Consider the following 26,107-nt stretch of genomic DNA (forward strand, 5'->3'; position numbering starts at 1 on the left):
AATATTGTTAATTTTGCTCTAATTTTATACTTATATTATAAGAACAAAACATCACATACTAGAAATTAAGTTAAAATCTTTAAAAGAGTATACTGATCAGAATCATTATAGTTTAAGCTTCCCTTTTTCTTATCATATACAAGTATAAAAGTGATGAAAATAGTCTCATTTAACTCACTATAAATCTAATTTCTCAATTACATTTATATAATAACAAGTTATATCAACTACATAATGTTCAACCTCAAGTTAGTAAGAGAATATGACGCTGGGATATATGAAGAAGGAAGCAGTTTCACATAACTTTTGAGAAGCATATCTAAAGCTATGCTCATTCCCAACAGGGCCTTATATTGTTTTCTTTTTGTTATATCTTATGCTATTTGTATATGTATTCTAAGAGAACCATTGTGTGATAATACTCTTGTTTTTGTCTATGTTCAATCCTTTATCCACTAGACTCCAAATTTGAAAAACTTCAGCGTTTACTAGCTCTATGCATGCTCAAGTAAATACACTCATATTCATACTAGTTTATCTTCTTGATAATGTGATAGTTACTAAGTTTCTTTGAACTAGAAACAAGTTATATTTAATAGGATCAATATTTTACATTCCTCTCTTTTCTTTTTTCTGTTATGCCCTTCATATATTTCCATGCCCATACTTTTAGGCTCTCTTTTATTTTTTTATTTTTTTTGACACACTGAAATTAATATTATTGAGGATTTACATACAAGTCCTTTTTTGTTCTCTAACTAATTTAAGCCAGAATAAAAAACCAACAGAATGTGGTTGTAAGTTGTAACATAAGTCACTGTACATTTCTTTATACAGGAAAGCAATAAATCAATTTGATGAAACCCAACTATAGCCAAACTTCCCCAGCACATTTCAGCATACAAAATTGACTTTCCACTAAAACCAAACGATACAACCAACCTACGAAATTATCATTGCCAATGAAATTGTGCACAGCAACATATTTACATGTTGAATATGAATAAAGAAAATCCAAACACCAAAAAAAAAATATAACTCCAATATATAATCTGATTCTGGTATACAAATCGATTACTGTAACCTACATTACAAATACTATCCTATTTTCCTTCCTGGTTCTATTAAACAGCTAACATAATCAGATTATTGGATCTATAGTTTAAACATAAGAAATGAGAATAAACGACCTAGGTAAACATATGTGACACTAGAAGTGCAGATGGACACGATATCAACAACAAAGAGATCTGCAACTTTCAATTTGATGATCAATGTGACTAATGCATGACAACCCAATCCCAAATGAATTTAGGGTTAAAGATCGACAGCAAATCCACTGAATGGTGAATCATATGACTGATCCTTTATGAACTCTATGCTTAATGATCATTTGATAGGATGGGTTGAGTCAGTCTTCAAAAGAACTTCATCAGGACAATTTTGTGCTTCTCATTCCCGTGGCCGCGCAAGCCAGAGGGAACTGAGGGCTCGAAGACGAGAGAAATAGTCATGTATTGCAAGAAGTGCACGAGCGGATTGCCTGGTTGTCAATATACGGTGCATTTGTTGCAGTGTTTGTTGACGCAAATTATCAGCCTGGTAATTTTCAAAAAAGGGAAAGAAGCCAAAGTTATGTACAAATTGCATCAAAACTAGCACTAAGCCTTTTAAATGGTTGATTTGCTTCACCTAGCAGGAGGACAGATTTTGCAGAATTTAATAATAATAATAAGGAAGTTAATGAAAAGTAATCAGACTCTTTTCTTTTTTGCAGACTCCCCCCACCCTCCATAAAAATTCCCATGCAAGATTAAATGCAAAATGCTTGGAAGAACATATACAAATACAACATTTACATGAAGGATTTGGTTTAGTCCTCATGTTCCAAATACCTGAAAATATACCAAAGTATTAAATCATTCAGAAAAGTGCAGATCTGGGAACACTAATCCTAATGCTATGGAAATACAAACTGGCTAATTATGGACAAGGAACATAAATTAAATTTTATAATTGTGCGAGGCCTACATTCCTCAAAACAATTAGACTTACAGATTTCCTACTATTTTACTGAAAATATCAAAGTAGCTAAAGCATTTTAAAGCAATGCCAAGAAGCAATTTTCTACCATATGTAAGGATTATCCTACCACTTCAAATCTAGCTTGTTTTAAGATTGAGTTTCATTTCGCCATCTTTCCTTCCTAGCAATGAGTGAATAAAAAATACTGGGAAAAAATAAGCGGGATCAAACCATAATAGAAAATTACCTGGCGAAGGAAACCCTCAAGTGTTCCAAGCTTTCCCATGGCCATGGCCATTTGACCCATATAGTTTGCCACATTCCCAGATGATCCTGACGGGCCAGGTGAGCCATTGGCCAATGTCTCAGCCAGGGATTGTTGCAATGCTTCCATGCCTTGTGACAGAGCATCTTCAGCCTGCTGGGATGATTGTTGCAAGTTGTAGATGCCTACCAATTGTTGCTCAGTTAAAGGCTCCAATTGATTCACAAGAAGCTGCACCATTGGGAATTCAGTCAAAAAAAGTTACAAAATGAATTTTTTAAAATAAAGAAAAAATAAGCGCTGCCAAGATAAAAACAAGGTGTTATATATTTTAATTTTGACACGTTAAAACAGAATGTCCCAAAAGTGCTTTTTTTTTTTTTTTGGGTCACATCATCTACAATACATCCTTTCCGAAAATGCATGATGAAGAAGAAAGACAATGTTGAAATCAGAACGGCAAAATGATAAGAAAATCAGAAGGATTACTAGAAACATAAGAAAGTAGATAATATAGTCCTTACTTCCATGTTGAATATCTTGGACATGCACATATACACCCATGTAGGTTTTCATGTCACCAACTTAACAAAATCAAGGAAAAACAAATTGGGTGGAGCAAAACAAAAAAAGAAAAAGGGGGGGTGGGGGGGTGTTGGAGGTGGGATATCTGTAGACAAACTTCATTATATATGTATGTGCGTGTCTAGTGCATCTTCCCCTATGAATGCCATATATGTTAGAAAAATGATTAAGTGACTAGATTCATCATTTACTTGGTTTAAACTTTTGGGATAAGTGGTAGTGTGCCATACTATAAGAGCAAGAGGTCCTAAGTTTGAACCTTGTTTTCACTCTACCTCCCATTTAAAAGTTAAAAAACCCACATATAGGCCCTAGTTATTAAGTGAAAATATGGACCCACATGTGAGATTGAGTGTTACAATAATAATTTAAGTAATTAAATTCATCATTTCCTAACAGCTTAAGGTTTTTTAGATAAGTGGAAGTTTATCAATATTTATGGTGAAGAAATGTCAAGTAGATGTCTCATACACAATTAGAGATTAGATCATTCAACTCTAGATTGAATATTGTTAGATTCTAGCAATTAATTGCTCAGTAATAGTGCACCATCACAAATTAGGTCCCAATATGCTCCTCCCACCATGCTCCTTCCAATAGCCAGGCTTGTAGGCAAAAACAGAGAATTTAAAATTGTAAAGCAATTCTATCAGCCTTCTACACTCCAAGTTCAAATTATTACTCCATCCATCTCAAATTGTTGGTCTTGTTTTCCAATTTGGGATGTCCCAAAAAATTTTCATGTTTCAAAGCCATTAATTTACCAAGTTTCCTATTATGCCCCTACCAAGCACAAGCACTTTAAACAAGATTTTTTTTTTTTTTTTGAGAACTTTGTTTAAGGGTAAATTTGGAAATTTCTATCTTTTTAATTACGAGACAAGATAATAAATAATGTCGTCCAAAAAAGTTGGATTTTCTAAACACGACCAACAATTTGGGACAGAAGTAGTATTTTTTTTTTTTTCAATTTCTTTTAACCTATTAGAAAAACAAAATATAGCATTGAGCCTTTGATGCTATGTTAGAAAGAGTAGAGACCTAACTCTTATATCATGTTAGAATAAAAAAACAAATTAGGTTAAGAAGAAAGAATGTAAGGAATTAACGCAATTCAACCTTAGAGACCTACATCCACAGCAAAAAGGCCCAAAATGACTACATAATTATTACTGAGCTCTATGGTTTTTTATAAGAGGTAAGTACTTTCAAATCTATGGTCTTTGCTCATGATTATTGCCCTTTATCTTCATGTTTTTTGGTGTAAACGGGGTTCAAACTCCAAATCTCTTATTCGATGCTAAAATGCTTTTTTTACTTAAGATAACTAGAACTCACTATTACTGAGCTTTGTGTTACAATGAACCCATTTAATAATATATATAGTAGGCTACATTTAGGACTAGCCCTAGGGTTACAATGAACTTGGACAAGGATTAGGATTACAAGTAGGATCAAGATTCCTAGTACAATGAACTCGGACTAGGATTATACAATGAACCTTGACAAGAATAATATATTGGGCTTTAACTTTTATATCTTTATTGTCTCACTTCAAACTCAATGTGAAAGCTTCAAGACAACTTGTTTGGAAGTTTCGAGACAAAATGAGTTTGGAAGGAAGGTGTGATACGTATTGAGAGAGCAGGTTTCTGGGATAGTATCCAAAATTAAACAATAAAAGAGACCTTTAGTATCCTATTAGAAAGCGCTACATGACTTTAACCATATGCTTCCAATAGAAAAATAGAAATTTCTTACCTATAAAAAAAAAATAGAAATTTCTGGAGTTACAAAGCACTCTCAAAGCTTCAAGCTGAATTTTCATTTGCACACAATAGTTACACTGTTTGTTCACAACAGGAGGATAAGGGTTTATTTATCTATTATTTCACTACCTTCATTTGCACGTCTCCATCCTGGCTTTAACATAACATTTTTATTACTTGCAGGTGTACTTTGCAGATTGTCTTTTACGTTTAATGAATTCAACTAAAATGTATACTTTTTATTTTTCTTTTCTTATTTCTGCAACAGTATGGACATATCATTAAACTAGTCAGTAACTCATGCAATGCACAAAAAAGTAACATAATATATATTTTTTTTTAATCTAAATATGAAATTTGATAATTATGATAGTTTTTTTTTTTTTATGGAAATACATATCTCAATATTAGGCATTTATTATCAGTGTTTATATAGATCTATATATTCTATCATTTATAGAAAATATAATATGCCAAGATTTTAGTGGAGAGTCTAAATATATAATTAATTCAATTAAAAATATATACATGAGAGAATTATGACGTGTAAAATTGTAAGACCTCAAAAGTTTATATGGAAAAATATAAAAGATCAACAAAAAGTAAAACATCATTAGTTTTTTATAATATATTATAGATTATAGATTCTTAAGCTATCGTAGGATAAAACACTAAAGAAAATTGCAATAAAGAAAGAAAAGGTTGGCACCTAGGGTAACCAACAAATTTGATTCTTCAATAGACTGAATTAAACCTGCTACACACTATTCAAATATGTCACCCCTGCTATTTACAATGTGTTACTCTTGCTCCACAAATTTTGAAGCACTAGTTTGGCGCTTGAACTTCTCTTTCAATACGGACAATTCTTTAAAAGCATTTGCTAGATTTGCTAAGGTCAGCTCTATGGCAAACTGTCCTAGAGTAGTTAGGCTTAAGACCAGAGGCTGTGCGACCAATCATATTGTGCTACTCATTGTTTGTTCCCTTACCGTAGACTCTCTCAAACTAGAAAAATCATCCTGATGAGATTGTGATAGATATTTCTTCCAATAGTATTGAGCTAGATATTCCTCTTTGATTTTTTTTCTTCATTTCTTTCCACTCAATAATGGCAGGCTTGTACAATATAAGACAAAGGTTCTCACTATTTTTTTATTAATACAAGCTCTACCGATGAGTTTCATCTTGGCAAACCTTATCTAATAAACCTTCTTGTTTAAAGAATTGGCCTATCTCATGTAACCAAATGTTGAAAACCCATGGGTCTTGATAACCACCAAACATAGGTGCCTCTAATATCACCATGATTCAGTAGAATAAAATTTCAATAAATAATTGAAACAAGAACTTAGACTTCATGAACTACGCTACAGACTCACTCATAGTTTTAAAAACCAGAAACCGGGACCAAAAACAGTTCTTTGACCGTACTGGTTTTTAAGACCATGGACTCGCTATTGCAGTGCATGGCTTGCACTTCACAAGTTACTGGCTTTGTATTGTCTAAATACCCAGGAAGAGCCCACTGTATAATTTCGTGGGTCAGACCACATGTCAATTGGACCTATACTCCAATAATCAAACCATATGGCTTCGGCCTTTCAAAAGCCCTCTTTTTTCTCTTCTTTTACTGACAATTAAAGGAAGCTTGCAAATCAATAAGATTGGTCAGTAGTCCCAATAGATTGGTGTGAGGCTCTCAATTCTCAGACCAAGCACTAGTCAGGACTCTGTCTAATGACATTGTGCAAGGGGGAAGGCTTCCGACAGGTCACAACTACTCAGCCTGGCTAGCAGTCACGATAGCACATCCTAGCCTTGACTTTTCCAACAAGCTTTTCTCAGAAATGCTTGGCTCAAAGACTAAAGGAGGGACCGCATCATAAAATTTCCAATTGAACCACTGGTGTGAGTAGGCTTTCGCAAAACTTGACATTGTTGATTATGCGGACAAACAGCCAATCGAATATGTAGCAGCATTCCTGTTTTATCTTTGTTATGAGTATAAAACTAGGGGCAAGAGAGTAAAGTGTATGTAGACCTATATATATCAAATGTTATACGTTAGGGTTATATCAAGTCAAAATGGACCATTAATGAATTTTCAATAGCGGATATATCTGAATCCTTATCAGACTGAAACGACTACCATTATTGATATCAAAACAATAGCGATTCATACAAGAAAAATCTTCTCATTGATAATTGGGCCAAAAAATGTTTGGAGTTGAGACCAAGCAAGATAGAAAACCTACGAGTCAACACCTTTTTTTTTTTGATAAGTAAGAATGATATATATACAAAGGTTACTCTATGCCTGAAAAACACAAAGCAACCCAGAAATACAAGAAAAAGAAAACAAAGAGAAACAAGAGAGAAAACCAAACAACAAAGAAATTACAAAAGGAGAAGGGAACAAAGAAAAGAAGGGAGGGAATCACTAGACGTGAGTCCCCACGCCCGAGACCAATCAAAAAGAGTTCCACAAAAAGAAGCAAGCAACTGATCCCTAGAGCTATCCAAATTCTCAAAAGTCCTCCGGTTCCGCTCCTTCCAAATACACCAAAGGATGCACAACGAGACTAAATTCCAGATCTGAGACGAATGCTTCCCCAGCCAATTCCACCATCCAAAAAGCAAGTCTGGAACCGAACTAGGCATAACCCAAGCCAAGCCAAAAGTTATAAAACCAAAGCTCCATAACCGATAGGCCACCTCACAATGAAGAAAAAGGTGATCTACCGTCTCTCCACAATGACGGCACATAATGCACCAATCCACAAAAACCACTCTCCTCAATCTCAGATTGTCTCCCGTTAGGATCTTATTCCAAGCTACACACTAAACAAAAAAAGAAACTCGCCTAGGGGCCTTAACTCTCCAAACCTACGAGTCAACACCTAAGGTTGATTGGAGGAAACACTAGATCATTTAAAAGAATTCCCAAGGAAATTTTACTAGTAAAGCCAAACTGTAAACTTTGGAGTACAATAGTGTGATTATATAGACTACTATAACTTAACTAAATCCAATTGACTTACAGAAACCCAATTATCGAATTACAAAATATGACTTCAACTCTAAGAAATTAAACAAAATACTAATCCGCTAATTAAATAAGAAGAACTAATATAAGAGCCAACTTACCAATAAAAAACAATTGAATTCTAAAAGTAAATAAAACTAAGTTAAAACATAAAATCCCACATCATGAGCTCACACATATATGCTTTATATTCTTATGTACAAACTAATGATCTTCCAATTCATATTTGCCCGCAGTTCAGAACATCAAGTTTTATACTTATATAGTTCTTATTTCTACCAAAAATGACTTAAATTCTCAAGCTGAGAAACAAATGGTCTTTGGACCAATATGGCATCTCTTGACCCTTAAACAAGTGGGGGAGCAATATCAGTTTCAATCCCATGAAGGAATGTCAGTCCTATTGTGTGTTTGTGTGGAGCTTAGAAACCATTTGTGCTATCCAAATAATACATACAGCATTACATCAATCGCGCACACAAACAATGCTCAGTTATTTTTAAGATAACATAGTTGTGTCAAACATATTCTTCTCCTACTTTATCACAAAATCAACTAAAACAGATGAGGACATAGAAATTATGAAAAGGAAACTGACCTTGAGGAGTTCAGATGACCGGAAGCCACCAATCCACATAAAACACCGCTCCGCTGGAGTCTTCCACATTCCTGATAATATGTGGAAAACATCAGCCTTTGCTGCAATTCCTTTCAGCCTGAAAATGTCATCAAAGTGTGCTGTAACATTGTCAACTATAGTGCGAAGCTCTGTGTCACCAGCATGCGAGTTGACTGCAGCCCTGAGCTCACTTATATGCCTGTTATGCTCCTCAAGCCACCGTGCATACTCTACATCAAATGCCAAGGCACCTATAGAAACATGCAATCAAGAAGACAAATTTTAACCATAAAAGATCTGCTTCATGGAACTATAATCTGAGCTTCTTTTTTTTTTTAATAATTACTGCACCATAAAGTTCTTAGTCAGAAAAGCCAATGCAAACAAATAATTAACAAAATAAAATTCCATAACCACCACCCAACCCTAGATACTGTTTATGTGCACCTTAGTGAAAGCCAGAAAATGCTGAAGGATACTTGCCTTCAGGCACAAACTTGTCAGTACATACCTCCTCATTGGAATTTATGCATATGGAAAGAGCCAATAACAGTTTGTAGGTGGGCCTGTTCAAGTTGGGTCCAAGAACACAACCCATCTTACATACCTTTTTTTAGGGACCATCTTATATACTAGATTTTGATATCTAACCACAATTTAAAATTTTACATCGAAGTTAAGAATTACACAAAACATGTAACATAACCATTATTATTAATAAAGAGAAACGAGAATTATATTCCAAGACATTTGACTCAAATCACAAAATGCATTTATTATAAAAAGAGAGAAATTTGGGACTCTATTCTTATCACACATAAATGTGTATATAGTAGACTAACATCTAGTATTCCAAAATATTATGTAAATTGGACCTTGGAGAAGCATACAACCATGTCAAGTTAGAAAATTCTTATACATGTTGGAATGATGTGGTTTTTGGGCCCAAGGGAGAAGGTGGATCTACTTTAGCATTAATTATTAGATTCTCTATTCATGTTGATGGTAGTCCTAGTGGATTCTTTGCCAGTTTACGGAGCCAACATCAAGGAGATCCTTTTATGTGTGATTTTAATGGATGCCTCCCTTAAAATTTGAGGTTAATTACATTTTACCACTTCACATTTGATTCATTTTCATATTGGCCTATAAAGTTTCAAAATTTTCAGTTTGACCCTCCACATTTAATGTAGTTTTCTATTTTCACCTTGGCAATTGATGAAAATGAAAATTTTGAAACATAAAAAATGAAAACAGCCCCCAACTTTAAGAGCCAAGAGTGTGTACTTTAGTCTTATATTAATGGGTTATTGGCATCATGGGGAGGGGTGGTGATGCAGGAAACACAAGGAGATTTTTATTTTAATTTAGTCTTATTTATCTTTGAAAGTCAAAATATATTTTTATGTTTTAGGTCCTAGAAGTTTATTAGGCTATTAGTATTTGGAAGCAATGTTATTTTTGTAATACAGCAATTTCGCCAATTAGAATTAGGGTTTAGTTTTGCCTATATAAGCAAACTATTGTACTCCTCTTGGAGATAGTTATATTTCAATGGATTAAAAGAAATGGCCCTTTGGTCTTTTTGGTTTGGTGTTGACTCCAGTTCCACCCTAGATGTTGACTCCTAGTGGTTTTTCTGCTTGGTGCTAACTTCAAGCTAGGCCTAGGTGCCGACTCCTAGGCCATACCCCTTTATTTTTATGTTATTTAATTTTGTTCTGATTGTCCGGTAACAGGGCTTCAGTCCACTTGCAGCAGTACCGTAGGTACATAAAGTGTAAGAGCCAAACTTCAGGGTGCTCCATTTATCTCTAGGACATGACACTATAAGCGCAAGAGCCAAACTTCGGCCCCATGTAGAACCTTTTTTTTATGAATCAGCCCCATATAGACCTAAACCAAAAACCTACATCAAAAAATAATAAAAACAAAAAATGGATAATAAAAAGACACCTATGCTACCATTAGATCAAAGACAATGAGCAAATAGAGATGGCCATGATTTGGAAAGCATTTAGCATTACTTACCCCCAAAAACTAAGTATCTAGCATTAAAAGTTCATAATTTAAAGCCCGAAGCCCAAAACAAAACTAGAAATTGATAAAACAACTAATTTAGAGAATTAATTGGAATATTCTCTAAAAAACTGACCTATACATAACACAAAATGTTTTTCCATGATTCAATGATCATAAAGGATTCATAAGATCAATTCAAGTTTAATTAACTAATTATAAAAACTTTAACAACTAAAGCTTTCTCTATTTTGTACCTTCATTTGAGGGAGAAATAGTCACTAAATATGCCAGAAAAAGAGTTCAGATTCAAAGAGACTGCAGTTGAGCAACCCATGAAGGTCATGAAAGAAAGATGATGTAGGACGAGATCGAAAAATAGAGATCAAGGGAAAAAGATAATGAAAAAAGGAAAAAACCTACGCTTCACCATCTAGAATCTGCCTAAAAACCCTAGGCATCACCACCTAACAAAGAGAAAACATTCTCTAATCATAATAATTCTTTTCAGATTGTACCGCTTTCACAATTACAAAAGCCACAATTTTAATAGGGCTAGATTCTAATCATGCCACAATTAAAACCCATAATATCCTCAATAACAAAAAAGATCAAATTCAATATATATACTCAATAACGTAGGGAACTATTGGTAAAACCTACAGGCAACTGACCCCACCTGCCAAAACCAGTTACCAAGCAACCTAGGGGCATTCACCCCTGACTAGTTAAAGGGAAAAAAAACTAGTTCAAAATCACAATAAAGACCAAATTCAAAATCCAAATTCAAAAACACCTTGGCATGTTTAAAACCCTTGATGGGTTAAGATAAGCAATCCACTTGAGGTGTCCACATCAAATTGTACATTGAGCTTGCCTGCGCAACTAAGAATTTAAGCGAATTTTATCATAAAACTCAGTAACTCACATATTTCAGCTACAACCACGTGGTTACAATTTTAAGGACCTTAACGCGCAAAATAATAAGAATATGATTCTAAATTTTTTAGAGACATTAATTCTGTGATCAATTTTCCAAATCAAGGCACACAATCCATAAAGAATCAAAAGGAAAAAGAAGTTTAAATACCATTTCCGCTCATTGAATGGGATTGGTCTCCTGAGCTTGAAATGAATATGCCCTTGAAGAAAAAATATTATTAGAAACATAAGAACAATGTCCCAAGCCATCACATTAAAATGTCAAAAGGATAAGAGGAGTACTGCACTTAATTGAGGATAACATTGTCAAACCTGCTGACGGGCTCGCTGGAGCTCTTGCTCTAGTTGAGTTAGCTTTAGGCGGCTACTCTCAAGTTGTTGCACATATGCCTAAAAATTTAAGTAAAAACAAGTTGTTGCATCTTATACACAAACTATTATAAATTGAAGCAGCTTGCATTCCAGCATATTCAGCAATTATAATTAAAAGCACAGCAACATAACAATGACAACAATGTTCATGAAGAGAAAACAACGGAAGACACATAAGGGCCTACTTTTTTCCTTAATCGGCTTTTTCTGGCAGCTTCACGATTTTGAGCAAGCCGGCGTAAAGTCTGCAAAATTTTGATTTGAAATTTTCTGAATATATATTGTTTAAATCATATTGATCTGAAATTATCTGAATATACATCATTTAAATCATATTACCTTTTGATCCCCTGGTTTCTCTTTTGATTTGTCACTGGAATCAGAAGCCGCAACAACAGCCAATTGACCCCTTTCATGCTGCACAAAGACAAGGAAGGCACAAACTTAAAGTCACTGCCAAAGAGCAGCCAAGCTTTTTAATGAAAAAGAAAGTTCTTACATGCAATTTTCCTATCATTTCAAAAGCAAAGATAGTTCTCATTAAAGAATTATTACCATATGGATCTAATGAAATGGCATATTACATTTTAGCATCAATTTACCACATAGCAGCATTACTACAAGGTATTTATAGATGACATGATCTACAGAAAGCTGAATAAGATGAATAAACAATGAAAGAGACATCACCCTTTGATTCTTGTCGTCCGTGTCATCTGTTGAGGTATCAGTCCTGGGGCTTGCTTCTGCCATCGTGGACTCCCCCCAGTTCTCACGATGGCCACCAGATGTAGAAACTAGATTTGATTGTGATTCTTTTTGTAGTGATAAAGTCTGAGACCCCACAATAGCAGCAGATAGATTTATATCTGAAGATGCAAGTGACTAAATTCCACAATGCAGGAGAAAGGAGAATAGAAAAACAAGTGCTTAGTATTAATTTTATCGAACATGAAGCAAGTAACTGTTACGGAAATTGAAATAATTACCTTATTTAAAGTGGCAAATTGAACTTCTGTACCTAGTGTCTGGCTACTTGACTTCATCTGGTTATATAGGGGATCTAAAAGGCAATAAAATTATCAAATAGGGAGAGAAGATGGTTAAGAAGCACGTAACATTCAACATGAGAGATATGCATCCTAATTTTATATAAATCATGTTAGTATATTTCACAAACAACCCTTAAGATTCATAATACAAACTATTACATGCATGACCAAATTGCAATCCAAGCAACTCAAAAACCATGGATCGGTATTTTCTGTGATTGTAATTCCTGTACTTCCTGAAATTATGCCTTTACAAGCTCATACTTCCGGGGAAGTCTAAGAAAAGATGAATAAGAAAGATTTATGCAGAAGGTCAAAATGAATCCTAAAGGCAATATTTCTGAGCATAGGTCAAAATAATTATAAATGAATTGATCCACAATAATCATCCTACAACAACAGGATATAAGGTCATAGCAATTTGTGAACATGGTTATTGGGTTAAGTACATAGATATGAGGAAAAGCATCAGGCAATTTATATCTATAAGCTTATTTACAACAGACAATATAGACATTTTAGGGCAATACATGAGTTTCTCATGCTACATGGAAAAGAAGGAGAGATTGGAAACAATGCTTTCTGCTAAAGACTTTAGCTAGGCATATTTGTTATGCACTTATTCAAGTTAAAGCAAAAAATAAGGATGAAAAGAAAAGAAACATTGTATGATTGGTAATTGAAAGAACCACAACAAGATTAATCTAATTTGGTCAAAGATTGAATTTTAGTCACGTACTTCTACTTAGCTCAACAGCATCCTCTATGCGAAATCCAAGTGATTGCTCAAAAGTTCCGAATTCTGAAATTCGAGAAGAACCAATGGCGTTTCCTTCTGTGCCACTGAAAGCCACAAGATCATCAAACCACCCATAATAACAAAGAAAAAAAAATAAGAACCATAAAAAGTAATATAATCCATATTCCCTAGCCAGGTACTAAAAGCTAAAAGTATGCTAAGAATGCAACAAATCCATCCACAAAGATACACATCCATTTAAAGCCTCTATATGTTCAAAGCATAATTATGAGACTGATAATTTTCAGTCTCATAAAATCAACACAGTACAGACAATTTCTATTGAATGATTACTAATGACTCAATTCATCAATCTTGATATGCTAATCCTTATCAACCAAATATTTGATCACATTTTCAATATCGTATTATACCCAAATTAAGAAATGAACTTCCAAATTTTAAACTCATACTAATTTGTAGAAGACACATTGTGAAAAGGAAATAATCTGGAAAGGAATATGTACACCTACATGAATAGTGAGACGACACCTTAGCACTAGGATGATCTGATAAAACACCTAAACTATGATAGTTGATTGAAATAGTTGTGTTCGTAGTCTAGGGAAATAATCAAATTTAGTCAATTTTACTCTATTTTTTCCCTGTTGACATATAATCGCACAACCATTGATTTAAATCCCCACACTTTTCCCCACATTTTTTATTAATTTGAAATAAAACATATTCCTACACTATCAGAAAACGTTCCCACAAGTCAATTAAGGCATCATTAGAAATAATAACAGTAAAACAGAACTTCATAATATTATATTTTATTCTGTTTCTCATCATCAGAAAAAAAAAAAAAAAAGAGGAACAAGAGGGAACTCATCACAACAAGACCAAATAGCAGAATGGCATTAATGGAGCATTGTCACCTCATATCCCATTTAATAAGGCAATCAAAAATCGTATTCTAAATTTCTTTTTCTTCTCCTATACTTCCTCAGCAACATAATTTCTAAATCTCAGCAGCAAACAAGAATTTCTCTAATTAATCAACCAAAGTTACATTATAGTAGCAAAATCCATTTCATCACCAGTATTAAAACAAAGCTTGTAAACTATCCCAGAAACTTGTATAAAAAAAAATAAAAAAAACAAGAACTAAGATGAGGCATTAAAAACCAATTAAACTTTACGGCCAATGAAATTTAACAGTAAAATTCAAATCAGACGTGTACTAACAAAGAGAAACAGAAGGAAATTTACAGGGAATTAGAAGTGGGTATAGCAGGAACGAAGCTCGGCATCCCGGTCACAACTTTATTAGCATCTTCTGTTCCAATCTTCACTGTTCTACTACCCATGAATCACCATCACCATGATCATCAAATTCACCACCTTATCCCCCCTCAAAACAAAACCCAAAAATCTTAAAACCCCTTTACAAAATCAAACTAACCAGGAACTCCAAAATCACAGACTACAGTACAAGTAGCTTCTCAAGCCAAGTCAAACTACCACTTCATCACCTTCTATTCCATAACATAAGAGCAAAGATGCAACTTTTACCAAACAAACACAAGCTAAAACTCAAACCCAAATCCAAAATCGAACCAACCAACCAACAGAATCAACCCACAAACCTTAAAATTCACAAACTAAAAGTACAACAAAAGACCCTCTAAACCTTAACAACCCCTTCCAGCACCAAATTCACCAAAACCACCACAAACTGCATAGAAAAAACAAAAACTTGAAGCAAAACTAACACTAACCCAACACATAAACCAAAAGACCCAGTGCTTGAAACACTGATTTATCACTATTTGAGCAACACCCAGAAGCTGAAAATGAGAGAGGAGCCCAAAAGAAAACTGAAAACCCTAACCAGTGAGCCTTTCTTGCAGATAAATACTACTCTAATAACTTACTTTGACTTTTTGATCGTATACTCAAGAATACAGTATTTTATACAACAACTTCTCTCTCTCTCTCTCTCTCTCTCTCTTATATTTCAAACAGACCCACCTTGAATTTTGAGCTTTTTTTTTTTTAGTTTTTTTTTTCTTTTTTTTTGTAAGAGAGAGAATGGAACTATAGAACTTATAGAAGAAGAAGCGTGACGTTCAGACCATTCCAATCTAACTTCATCTGTCCTTTTCTCTTTCTACTTTTTCCCATTTTTCAAAGCCACCCGTTTTTTTTTTGTATTTGTATATACTTTTCTACTCTCATTGTGGTTTCTTTCTGTTTTTTCTTCTTTTACTGCTTTGTAAAAATGTATGTACCTTTCTTTTGCGTCCGATACTTTGGTGCATATCAGAACTTTCCCTCTCAAGTTTGTCATAATGTCATTGAGTACCCCTCTTTCACTTCCCTGTGACTGGTCTCCTTTTGCAAAGCTTTTATCTCCCAATCATCTTTTTCAGTGTTAGAATTGTAAATGTCTTTATGGGCCCACGAATATTAACCAAATAATATTAAACTTACAAATTGTTTTACAATTTTTTTATAAATTGATAATATATCAATATCCACGTTAGATATTTTAATACTAATTACACAATTTCAGTTAATTTATTATATCCATTCAAGTTTTAGAAGATTGTAATTGTCTTTAGAATTTTGGAAACATTATGGCCCCATAAGTATACAACGAGTAATGTTAGAACTATAAATTATTTTACAATTTTTTTACAAATTAGTCATATGGTAATGTGGTGCCCACATCAAAATAGATAATTCCCTTTTTCGTAGACCTATGAATTATGAGCCATGCAATAGAAAGAAATTCTTTTGATTTTTTATAATCATTTTTTAGGCAACTTTAATTTATGGTTTTAAAACAATAATAAACTAACAAACACCCGAAAGTATAATACCTCAATGGCACCGAAACAAGCTAGTCTTTGAGAAATACTCCATAACTCCATCCAAATCTAGATCAAGAAATCAATAAAGCCTCTAATTTCCACTGTGTTGTTTGGCTCTCTGGTCACCTCCACCCCATGATTGGATAAAGATTAATTTTGATTTTTCCTTCATAGATCAAGCAAGTATCTTTCATCTTTGCGGTCAATAAGGGCTCCCAAGGCTCAATCCTATCCATTACCACTAAAAAAAGTCTTCTTATCCCCCTCTACTTAAGCTATCCTTCTTGCCATCTCTGCTATCGCCTATAAGGGAGGTCAGGTTCCCATGTTTAAGGAGACACCAAAGTAGTGACCGAGGCTCTTAACAATCCTTCTATGCCCTTAGGTTGGGATTTTCAAGTTATCATCACCGATACTCTTTCTAATGTTTTTATATGAAGATGTAATTTTCTCTTTTTGTCTCGCATCCATAGTAGAAACTAAATTAAAATAATTTTTCATATAATTTAAAGTATGGCCATAAAATGGGTGGGAAGAAAAAGAGGATGAGAATTTTATATTCCTCCAAACATGCAAAGAAAATTAAAGGGAAAATTAATGAGATTTAAAATACATGGATAAGTAAACTGTGGGGGGGCAAAAAGATCCTGATGGGAACGTGGGCCTTGTGGGCCGTGTTAAGGAAGGCCGACCTGATCCTGGGTTTAGAAATTGTTAGTACTATGGGTCGGCCCATGCGCCGAGGATCCGAAGATCCAGCCGAGGGTGGCCTTATCCTCGGATAAATGTTGAAGAACTCGGGATTTCATGGTAAAGGTTGGGGAATGACACGGTCAAGACCAATGGTTAAAAAGGGGTGAACCCTAGAACGCCCCAGAAGCACCGGTGTTGAAGAAAAGTCAAAGATAAAGGCTGCTACCTCCACATTAAAGACCCTGCATCTACCACCTTGGCCGCATTTATGGGGAAGTGACACCTGAACAGTGGAAGAGAAACTTCTGGTCACTATTCAAAGGCACTGAGAAAAAAAATATCTAGTTTAAGGGGGAGGTGAGGCAACACGTGTACAGAGCATTCAAAAGAGTAGTATTTAAAGAGCAATTTAAGACAGAAAAGGGGACAGAACTTTTGGTAACCTAAAAAGAAAAAAGACAAAGAGAGAGATATAATATAAGAATGCAGCTCTCGGCTTACGTCCGAGGAAGCCTATTTACAATATTCCTTGTTGTTTCCAAGTATTGGCAGTCTTTGGTTTGTCATTTAAGTCCCATCCATTTCTAATCTAGGTTTCAAGCCCACACTCTACAAATCGTATTGTTTAAGGCTCATTGGGCCTGAGCCCATAACTGTTCTTGGGTCCAGGTGCAATTGTGCACTTACATAAACAACCAATTTTGTCTTAATTAATTATTTTAATTTCATATATAAGGGTGTAATTATACTTTTTTTTTTCTTCTTTCATGACACAAGGGAAAGCAATATTTTTATTTTCAATTATGCATTTTTCTATCAGTTTTATCAAAAACTTATAATAGAAATTGACCTTATTTTTTTATGTAAGTAAAAAAGGTGAGTGCATTAAGAGTTTTGCCACTCAATTGGAAATGTGAGTGTGATCAATTGTGACTATCCTATATAGGAGTGATAAAAAAACTCATCTACTTACTAAGAAATCAACATCTTAAGTACTTTTTTATTTTATTAATATAACAGATAGAAAATAGTCATATTGTGTGCACATGATCACTTTACTATAAAAAAAATATTTATAAAATAATACGTGCACAATATATAATCATTTTTTTAATATCTTAAGTACCTAGATGAAAATTGATCCCTCATTTAATTTTAATTTTCTTCTTCCCTTCTTGATAGATCCCTCATGTAATTGAATCGTGGTATGATCTCAATCATATCTAGAACCCCCAATATAATTGCCCCTTAATCTGAACAAATATCATATCATCATCATGTCCTATACTCATTGACTAGGTATATTTTCCTTCTTTTTCACTCTCTACTATGGGTATGTTTGGATAGAACTTATTGCTAAAAACTGAAAACTGAAAATACTGTATAAAAATAATTTTTTAATGTGTAAAAATTACTGTTCATTTCAAAAAGTACTGTTCATTGGCCTAAAATTACTGTTCATGGCCAATAAACAGTGACAGATGCACGTGGAAAAAAAAAAAAAAAAAAAGTTGAACATGGACGCACGTTTTGCTATCCAAACGCCCTCTATATGTATACCAAATTAATCTTTTTAAACCATCATACATTTTCTATTTTTCTCTTTATCCGTATACTAGAAATAGAGTTTCATTTCTACGTCCCCACTAGCAGTGCAATAACATGGCAATTATTCCAAAGACTCTATTTTATTGACCCTTGTAAATAAAGTCATTCAAAGGCACAAACTAGTCAAACCTCTCTGGGTTTGGGGGTAGGTGAGGACAGGGGGCAAACTGCAATTTCAATGAAATTACCACTCATTTTTTATATTCTAAAAATCCTTAAGGGCCATACTTGATAGTTTCAAACTTTCTCTTTTTTCTCACATAAAAAATTAATAAAATATCTTTGCAAATGGATCGGTTACGGACAGTGAATCACAGTGACACAACAGAAAAACCGGGCCCTTCAAAAAATAAGCCCTTCGAGTCTTCAAATTTACAATATGACCACTACGCCGTGATCCTTTGTCTCATTAAGAACGATGGTAGTTCTGTGATTTTGAACAACCTGAGGGTTCTTACAGTGGCATGGGAACACGTGAGGTTAGTTATGTAAAATTATATCGTCGTTGAACCAATAGCAGTCTTTCATATTGCCGCGCCGCCCGCAAAGAAGCTTACAGAACTTCTTTTAATGAATTAAATGACTATTATGCCCTTAGGAGTAAAAGTCAAAATTGATAACTTTGGATCAAAGATATGCCCCCCCCCCCCCCCCCCCACATTTCATATTTGATATTTACTACCAGCTCCCTACACGTGATGCTTGTTGAAATTTACAATAGAAAATAGTTTTTATATATATATATATATATATATATATATATATATATATATATATATATATTAAGGGGTGGGTTGGTTAACATGATCCATCAATGATCAAAAAAAGAAAAAAAAATGATTCATTAATGAATGGTATGCATCCAATTTTTTTTTTTTTATTAAATCTTTTTGTCTTCACTAAGAATTTTAAGATTGACTTAATTTAAAACCAAAAAAAATAAATCTATTATTAATATTTTTATGATTTAATTGTTACAATAAATTGAGAAAATGGATTTGAATCCTTTTTTTTTTACTTTTAATGACAATGTCATTAAATTACAAAACTTATAATAAAATATATTAGTCTTGTGAACTAATAATATAAGGCAATTAACATCAGATAAACAAAATTAATATGATTATATTTTAATAAAGAATGTTAAGCCAATTGAGTAAGTATTAGGAGTTCTTTTTATTTTCTAGAGAGAGAGAGAGAGAGAGAGAGAGAGAGAGAGAGAGAGAGAGAGAGAGAGAGAGAGAGCAGTTGTTTTGAAATTGTTGTTCCTAAGAACAATAATTAATAAATAAATTGAATTTCATTACATTCAACATATCATATAAATTATTGAAATTCTCATAAATTATAATTTACCTAAAATTAGAGAATAATAGAGAGATGTTACCTTGATGATGTTTTAATGTAATCTCTTAACGTAAGAATAATTTACTGTCAATTCGTGAACTTTTTTAGATGGTAGAGTTGAGGAGTAGACCATGTCACTGTTTTGAGATAATACATACCGTACATAGGTTTTCCAGTGAGATAAACCCTCCACAGTTTGTAGGATATAAATCTCTCGTATAGTACTTTCTCATTACCCAAGAATAGTGTAGTAGGGATATATATATATATATATATATCTTTTTATGACCCTTCCTTTCACCACACATATATATTAGAAGTGGGAAAATTCATCAGAAGCATTGTGGTGAAAATTGATTTAATCACATTAACAATATTTTGCCAATGATTAGAACAAAATTGAATACTAATCAAAGCTTAGCAATTAATAATTAGTTTAATATATCATCAGTTACTAACGTTCAACGACAAATTTTCAACAAAAAGCTAAATAAACTATTCCTAAACAGACACTTTATGTGTTAACTTATGATTAATATATAAGTTGACAACACATGCTCAAATGCTGGCAATAAACTCACATGAAAATGTTGAAATCCTATTATAAATTGACACATAAAAATAAAAAAAAATTAAAAAAAAAAAAAGAAAAAGAAAGAAAAGTGAGATTGGAAATGGTAATAGATATGTAGGCGGACTGCTACTTTTAGGTAGGGTGAGTTTTGAAAAAATGAAAAAAACAAAGAGGAAGAGTGAGGATTCTCTCCGGTCATAAAAGTGTTTGAATGGTTAAGGATCAATCATGAAAAGACATGTGAACAAATTATTTATTGAGGCACATCTTTTTTTATGGTCAATTCTCAATGATTTTCGTTGTATGATTGAAGGGTTTCATTGCTTATGACCAACTTTAGCCTATTAATTATGAATGTTAGTTTTAACTTAAAAAAAGGCCAAGCTTATTATGGCTAATTAGAGAAAATTTTGTCTGACTGAAAAGATTAGGTATGAACATATCGAGCTGTTGTGATCATCTTGAATAAATTTATATATGGTAACTATATTAAGTTTTTTTTTTTATGAACTAAAGGTAACTATATAAGCATATCAAAAAAAAAAAAAAAGGTAACTATATAAGCATAATTTATATTATACCTTTGTCACATCACACTCAACATAAAATTTCCAATAACAAAGCAGGTGGCACTCATCTTTCTTGGTAGGAACTATTGTTTAGAGGCCTTGTGTTAAAAAAAATTCTCCCTGTCTCTCTTTGAACAGGTCATGGAGCCCAATTACTTGTCCCATGTGATAGATGGAGTCCTCTTTTCCTTTATTTATTTAAGTCTTCCCAATTGGTAATTATATTTGGATTCGAGTGCGATTTTGTTTCTTAAATTATATGTTAGAATGTGAATTCATCAATAAAATATCGAATGTTTGAATTCAGCACTTGAAGCTAAACACAACTCAATTTAATTCTTATTTTTTATTGACATAATTATTCTACTGAATAATTGCTACACTTTTCATGCATTGAGGTCTTTATAATATATTGACATAACATATGATATCATATCATATATTAGTGTTTCAAAATTGAAAAATATATAAATCTAATATTTTAAAAAATAATAGATAAATTGAAAACATTATTGTTAATAACATATCGTGCCACGTGTTTGAATATATTATTTTTTTATAAAATTAATATGTAATATAATGTGGTTTTCAGTTAACTCAATTGGTAAAATCTCTTATCATGAAATAAGAGATCTTGGGTTCGATCTCATGCTTGTACCAAAAATCAATTAATGTCTTACTCTAATAATAAAGAGCACTATAGATTAATAATCATTTCTAAAAAGAAAAATGTTAACTAATGAAGCATTTTTTTGTTGTTGAGAGAAATCTAATGTAGCATGCTAATTGCTAACATTAAAAAATATGTATATAGAAAGTGTTTTTGCATAAGTAATTGTTGTCCAAGTAATAAATTCAGAGCAAGTTAAGAATTATATCAGAGAGTTTTCTTTATAAAAAATAAAAATATTTAGTTCTTTCGGTCAATGTCCAATGCTTAAGTGCAACTACGTTCCCCAAAAAATAAAAATAAAAGTGCAAGTACTTTTTTTTAAATTTTTTATTTTAGTTCTTGAGTTGTGTGACTTGTGTCCAATGCCTATAGCAAGTACTTGAGTCGTGTTCAATACAGGGGATATGTACATCGTGTTCAATACAGGGGATATGTACATCGTGTTCACCTTCCTCTCCTGGTTGTTATCAACGAAGCTCACGTCTAATTTCTCACACTGTTCAATCTTTGGATAGGTCATATATAGTAGTATCAAGGCACTAAATACAGAAGAGATGCGAATTTCATTGTTCTTTCTTCTGATTAAGCACTGTATAGTCTGTATTAGAATTTAGTATATATAAAATATGTGAAGGAATAAAACTCATTCTGGTTGGGTGTAAAAATTAGCATTATTGGGTCTTTATATAGCCACTAAACCTTCATTGATATAATATATATATTGATCAAAATTAAGGAGTCCACATATAAGTTAGAAGAAAGCCATTTCGAATTGAAGTGTGGTGGCCCCTTGGCTTCACAAGTGCATGAATTTCAACATCTAAATGATACTCAGCTTTGGACTTTTTTTTTAAATATATTTTTTATATATAAATTCATTTTCTTTATTTGTGAGAAAAATGTTAGGTGACCTATTTGGTCATTCAGCTATGCACCTAAGTTTAATTTGGTCCATGAACTATCAATTGACTCAATTTAGTCCCTCAACTTTTAAAATATGGTTAATTTAAGGAAGGAGATTCGCTACAACCTTATTTGCAACAACTGCTACATACAACTATCCATAATAAGGTGACAGTCAAAGAAACTCCATCCTTCTTCTCCCACTGGAAATGAAGAACACCACAATTGTTGGACATCCTCTAATTTCAATCAATGCTCCCTTTCAGTTGGGTTTGATTCCCTTGTAAGGTTCTTCCCAATTTGGTTATAATTTTTCATTTTTTGAGTCCTTGGTGGCTCAGCTAACTTTCCTTAGAATGAGAAGTTCCACTTGGAACTTTTTTGCAATGAGTTAGGTCTTATGGTATCTGACTAGGTACTCTCTGCTGGTAGGCAACTACATGAAGGGATGACTTTCTATGGGTGAACAAGTAGTCTCTATGCTAATGCTAGTGCGAAGCTACCATATCATTGTTTTCTTTTGAGGTACCACATCAGCACCTTGTTCATCTCCTAAATTGTTGTATTTTTTTTTTTTGGCTTAGATATTTGTATTGTTATGTTTTAAGAATTTTAGAACTTGGTTTTTGATGTTTTATAAGTTTTTATTTAAGCCCAAAGTGCATAATACAAAATAAAAGATGAATAAAAAAAAACCATGGGATTTGGGTTAGAAAAACTGACCCCCATCTTATCAATTTGTATAATTGATTCTTGAGATTTAAGAATTGTCTTAATTGACCCCTTTATCATAATTTCGTTAAATATAACTACTAGAAAATGGTCATGTCATGTACACATGACTACTTTACTATATAAATCATATTTTTAAAATAATATGTGCACAATATGATCATTTTTATAATATTAATTATAATTAACAGAATTGAGGTAGAGGGATTGATTTAGACAATTTTTTTTTTGGAGTAATTTTTAGACAATTATTAAACCTTAGAGTTAATAATATAAAAATGATAATACAAGAGATTATTAGTTTGCAACTAACACAAACCCAGGGCGTATTTTTGCATTTTGTCTATAATTTTTTTCTGAAGAATTTTGCTCTTAATTTAATATAGGTTATGGTTAATCAAATTTTGTTTTATATATATATTAAGTGGGGTCATTAACGCGTGACAATTGGTAAATGGTTTAGTCGTCTAAAAGTTGGTTTCTTCAAAAGGATAGTTGGACCCAGAATTTGTGCACAACCAGACAATGTATTGTGGCTACTTTTGCACTTTAATTCTTTTCCAAATCAAATCTCAAGAAAGCGACAAAAACAATGGGTGGTTAAATATGGAAATAATCAAATCAAATGAATCAAACAATGAAAGGAGAACACGTGCTGGGACTGGAGTGGTAAGAAGAATTAGAGAGTATGCTTATGTTGGCCACACACACACACACACACACATATATATATATATATATATATATATATATATATATATATATATATATATGTTCAGGTGTCTAATTATTGGGAAAAATTCTATATAACTGTGAATAATTTCAGCAAGCACATCAGAAGCACAATCACACAATAACACAAAGATTTACGTGAAAACCCTTTCTCCTTGAAGGCAAAAAATCACGGGACAAATTTCGAATAATTTCATTATATTAAATAGAAATTACAACACTTAAAAATACAACTTGAGTAAAAAAAATTCTCTTTTTCTTTTTACTCACTGCTCTCTTTCTCACGGTGTATTTCTCACCATTTTCTCTTAGGCTGCGTTTGTTTCGACAGTAAATAGTTTCCGGGTGTAAAATGATTTCAGCTGAAAACATTTTCGGGAAAAGAAAATATTTTTAGGTGTTTGGTAACATTTGAAAAAATACTTTGAAATTTTTTTTCAAGTGTTTGGTTGTCATCTTGAAAATATTATAGAAAATGCATTTTGTATTTGTTACTCACATTTTCTCACATTTTCTTAGCTTCCAATCAATATATAAAAATCTTTTCTCAGATAAACACAGAACAATCAAAGCCAAAAAAAAAATCATCAACTTTGGGAGAGAAGAAGGAAGAGAGAGAGAGGAGAGATCCTTCGATCGCGCGGCGGAGGCTTCGATCGCGCGATCGTCGCGCGGCGGAGGCTTCGATCGCGCGATCGACGGCGGCGGAGGCTTCGATCGCGCGGTGGACGGCGAAGGCTTCGATCGCGCGGTGGACGGCGAAGGCGAGATCGCGCGGTGGACGGCGAAGGCGAGATCGCGCGGTGGAGGCTTCGATCTCTGCTTGATCGCGCGGTGGGGATCGATCTTTGCTTGATCGTGCGGCGTTGGATCGATCTTTGCTTGATCGGCGGTGCGAGGCACGGCTCGGACGGCGAGATTGCGCGGCGTTTGGGCTGGCCGGAGTTTGGCTGAGGTGAGCTTGGAGATGAGTTTTGGACTGTGTGAGGAGTGTGCTGAGCTCTCTCTCTTCAGGTGTGATTTCCGGAAATCGTTTGAAGGTAAAATCAAAGTGGAAACGATTTTCCGTTAGAAATGGCTGATTTTCCGGTCAAACTGGAAACGATTTTCCGTTGACCGAATTTTCCGTGGCTGCCAAACAGAAGGAAACGCGTAAAATGATTTCCTGAAACTGTTTTCAGTCCAAACAAACGCAGCCTTACTCTCTATTTCTTTCCTCTCTTTTGCTTGCTCTCACTCACACAGTTCTTCAAGACTGCAGTCCTCAGTCTCACTTGCTGGGACTTCTCTCTTTTCTCTGCACCTTCAAATGGCCGAATGGCCTTTCTTATATTTCTTCATCTTTTCCTCTTTTCTTCCTTCCACACTCTTCACATTACATCACCATAAATGCAAGCCTACTTACTTTGACTTTGCTTTAACCAAAATCTTTCTTCAGCTCTATTCCCTTGACTTTGCTTCAACCAAAAACTTTCTTCAGCTTCCTTCCCTTAGGCCGAATAGCATCAACCCCTTCCTTTTCTTCTTTTTCTCCTTAGTATGTCCAACACGCCTTGCATCAGCTTTGCATTAAACCAAAAGCAGATTTTGTGGGGCTTGAGAAGAAACTCATAAATGAGCTTTGACAAGAGTGGCAAGAGTGGGCTGGCCATATTAGGTGCCATGCACCCAACACTAATATGGTGAATTAAAGGTTCAGTTTGTAGAAAACTAGGTTGGTGTAATGAATATCAAGTATATATGGTAAATGAAAGTTTTTTTTGAAAGGAAATAAGACTAACTAAAGGAATTAGGGTAGAGGGTTGTTGTTATAGTAGCATTCAATAATTCTTGTTCTTCTATTTAGTTCTACATATATCTCTATGGCATTTATATATAGAGGATCTATGAAAGGTTGCTTGTTTTGCTTAACCTCTTTGCTTCAATGGAGTGTATGCCACAACCATGCTTTTTGACAT

At 33.5% G+C, this 26,107-nt stretch overlaps 1 protein-coding gene and 1 long non-coding RNA gene across 5 annotated transcripts; both read right to left on the reverse strand.

Moving 5' to 3' along the window:
* Positions 1–932: 932 nt before the first annotated feature.
* LOC142611132 (transcription factor TGAL1-like) lies at positions 933–15,510 on the reverse strand. Of its 4 annotated transcripts, XM_075783174.1 has the most exons (12): positions 14,712–15,417; positions 13,437–13,540; positions 12,635–12,708; positions 12,336–12,530; positions 11,985–12,062; positions 11,831–11,890; positions 11,586–11,663; positions 11,422–11,473; positions 8,292–8,563; positions 2,273–2,521; positions 1,860–1,895; positions 1,461–1,599 (listed from the first exon to the last, which is right to left on the reverse strand). In XM_075783174.1, the coding sequence occupies exons 1-11, from the start codon at positions 14,807–14,809 to the stop codon at positions 1,881–1,883; spliced, it is 1,275 nt and encodes a 424-aa protein (XP_075639289.1). In that variant the 5' UTR covers positions 14,810–15,417; the 3' UTR covers positions 1,461–1,599; positions 1,860–1,880. The 4 variants fall into 4 exon arrangements, with proteins under 4 accessions (XP_075639288.1, XP_075639287.1, XP_075639290.1 ...); XM_075783173.1 differs by lacking the exon at positions 1,860–1,895 and having other exon boundaries at positions 933–1,599; positions 12,336–12,479; positions 14,712–15,510; XM_075783172.1 differs by lacking the exon at positions 1,860–1,895 and having other exon boundaries at positions 933–1,599; positions 14,712–15,409.
* On the reverse strand, positions 4,144–8,268 carry LOC142611133 (uncharacterized). The gene is made up of 2 exons (XR_012839955.1): positions 7,534–8,268; positions 4,144–6,898 (listed from the first exon to the last, which is right to left on the reverse strand). It is a non-coding gene; the product is annotated as an uncharacterized LOC142611133 (long non-coding RNA).
* Positions 15,511–26,107: the final 10,597 nt, after the last annotated feature.

The sequence above is a fragment of the Castanea sativa genome, chromosome 9, assembly GCF_040712315.1.
Source record: "Castanea sativa cultivar Marrone di Chiusa Pesio chromosome 9, ASM4071231v1".
Lineage (NCBI taxonomy): Eukaryota > Viridiplantae > Streptophyta > Magnoliopsida > Fagales > Fagaceae > Castanea > Castanea sativa.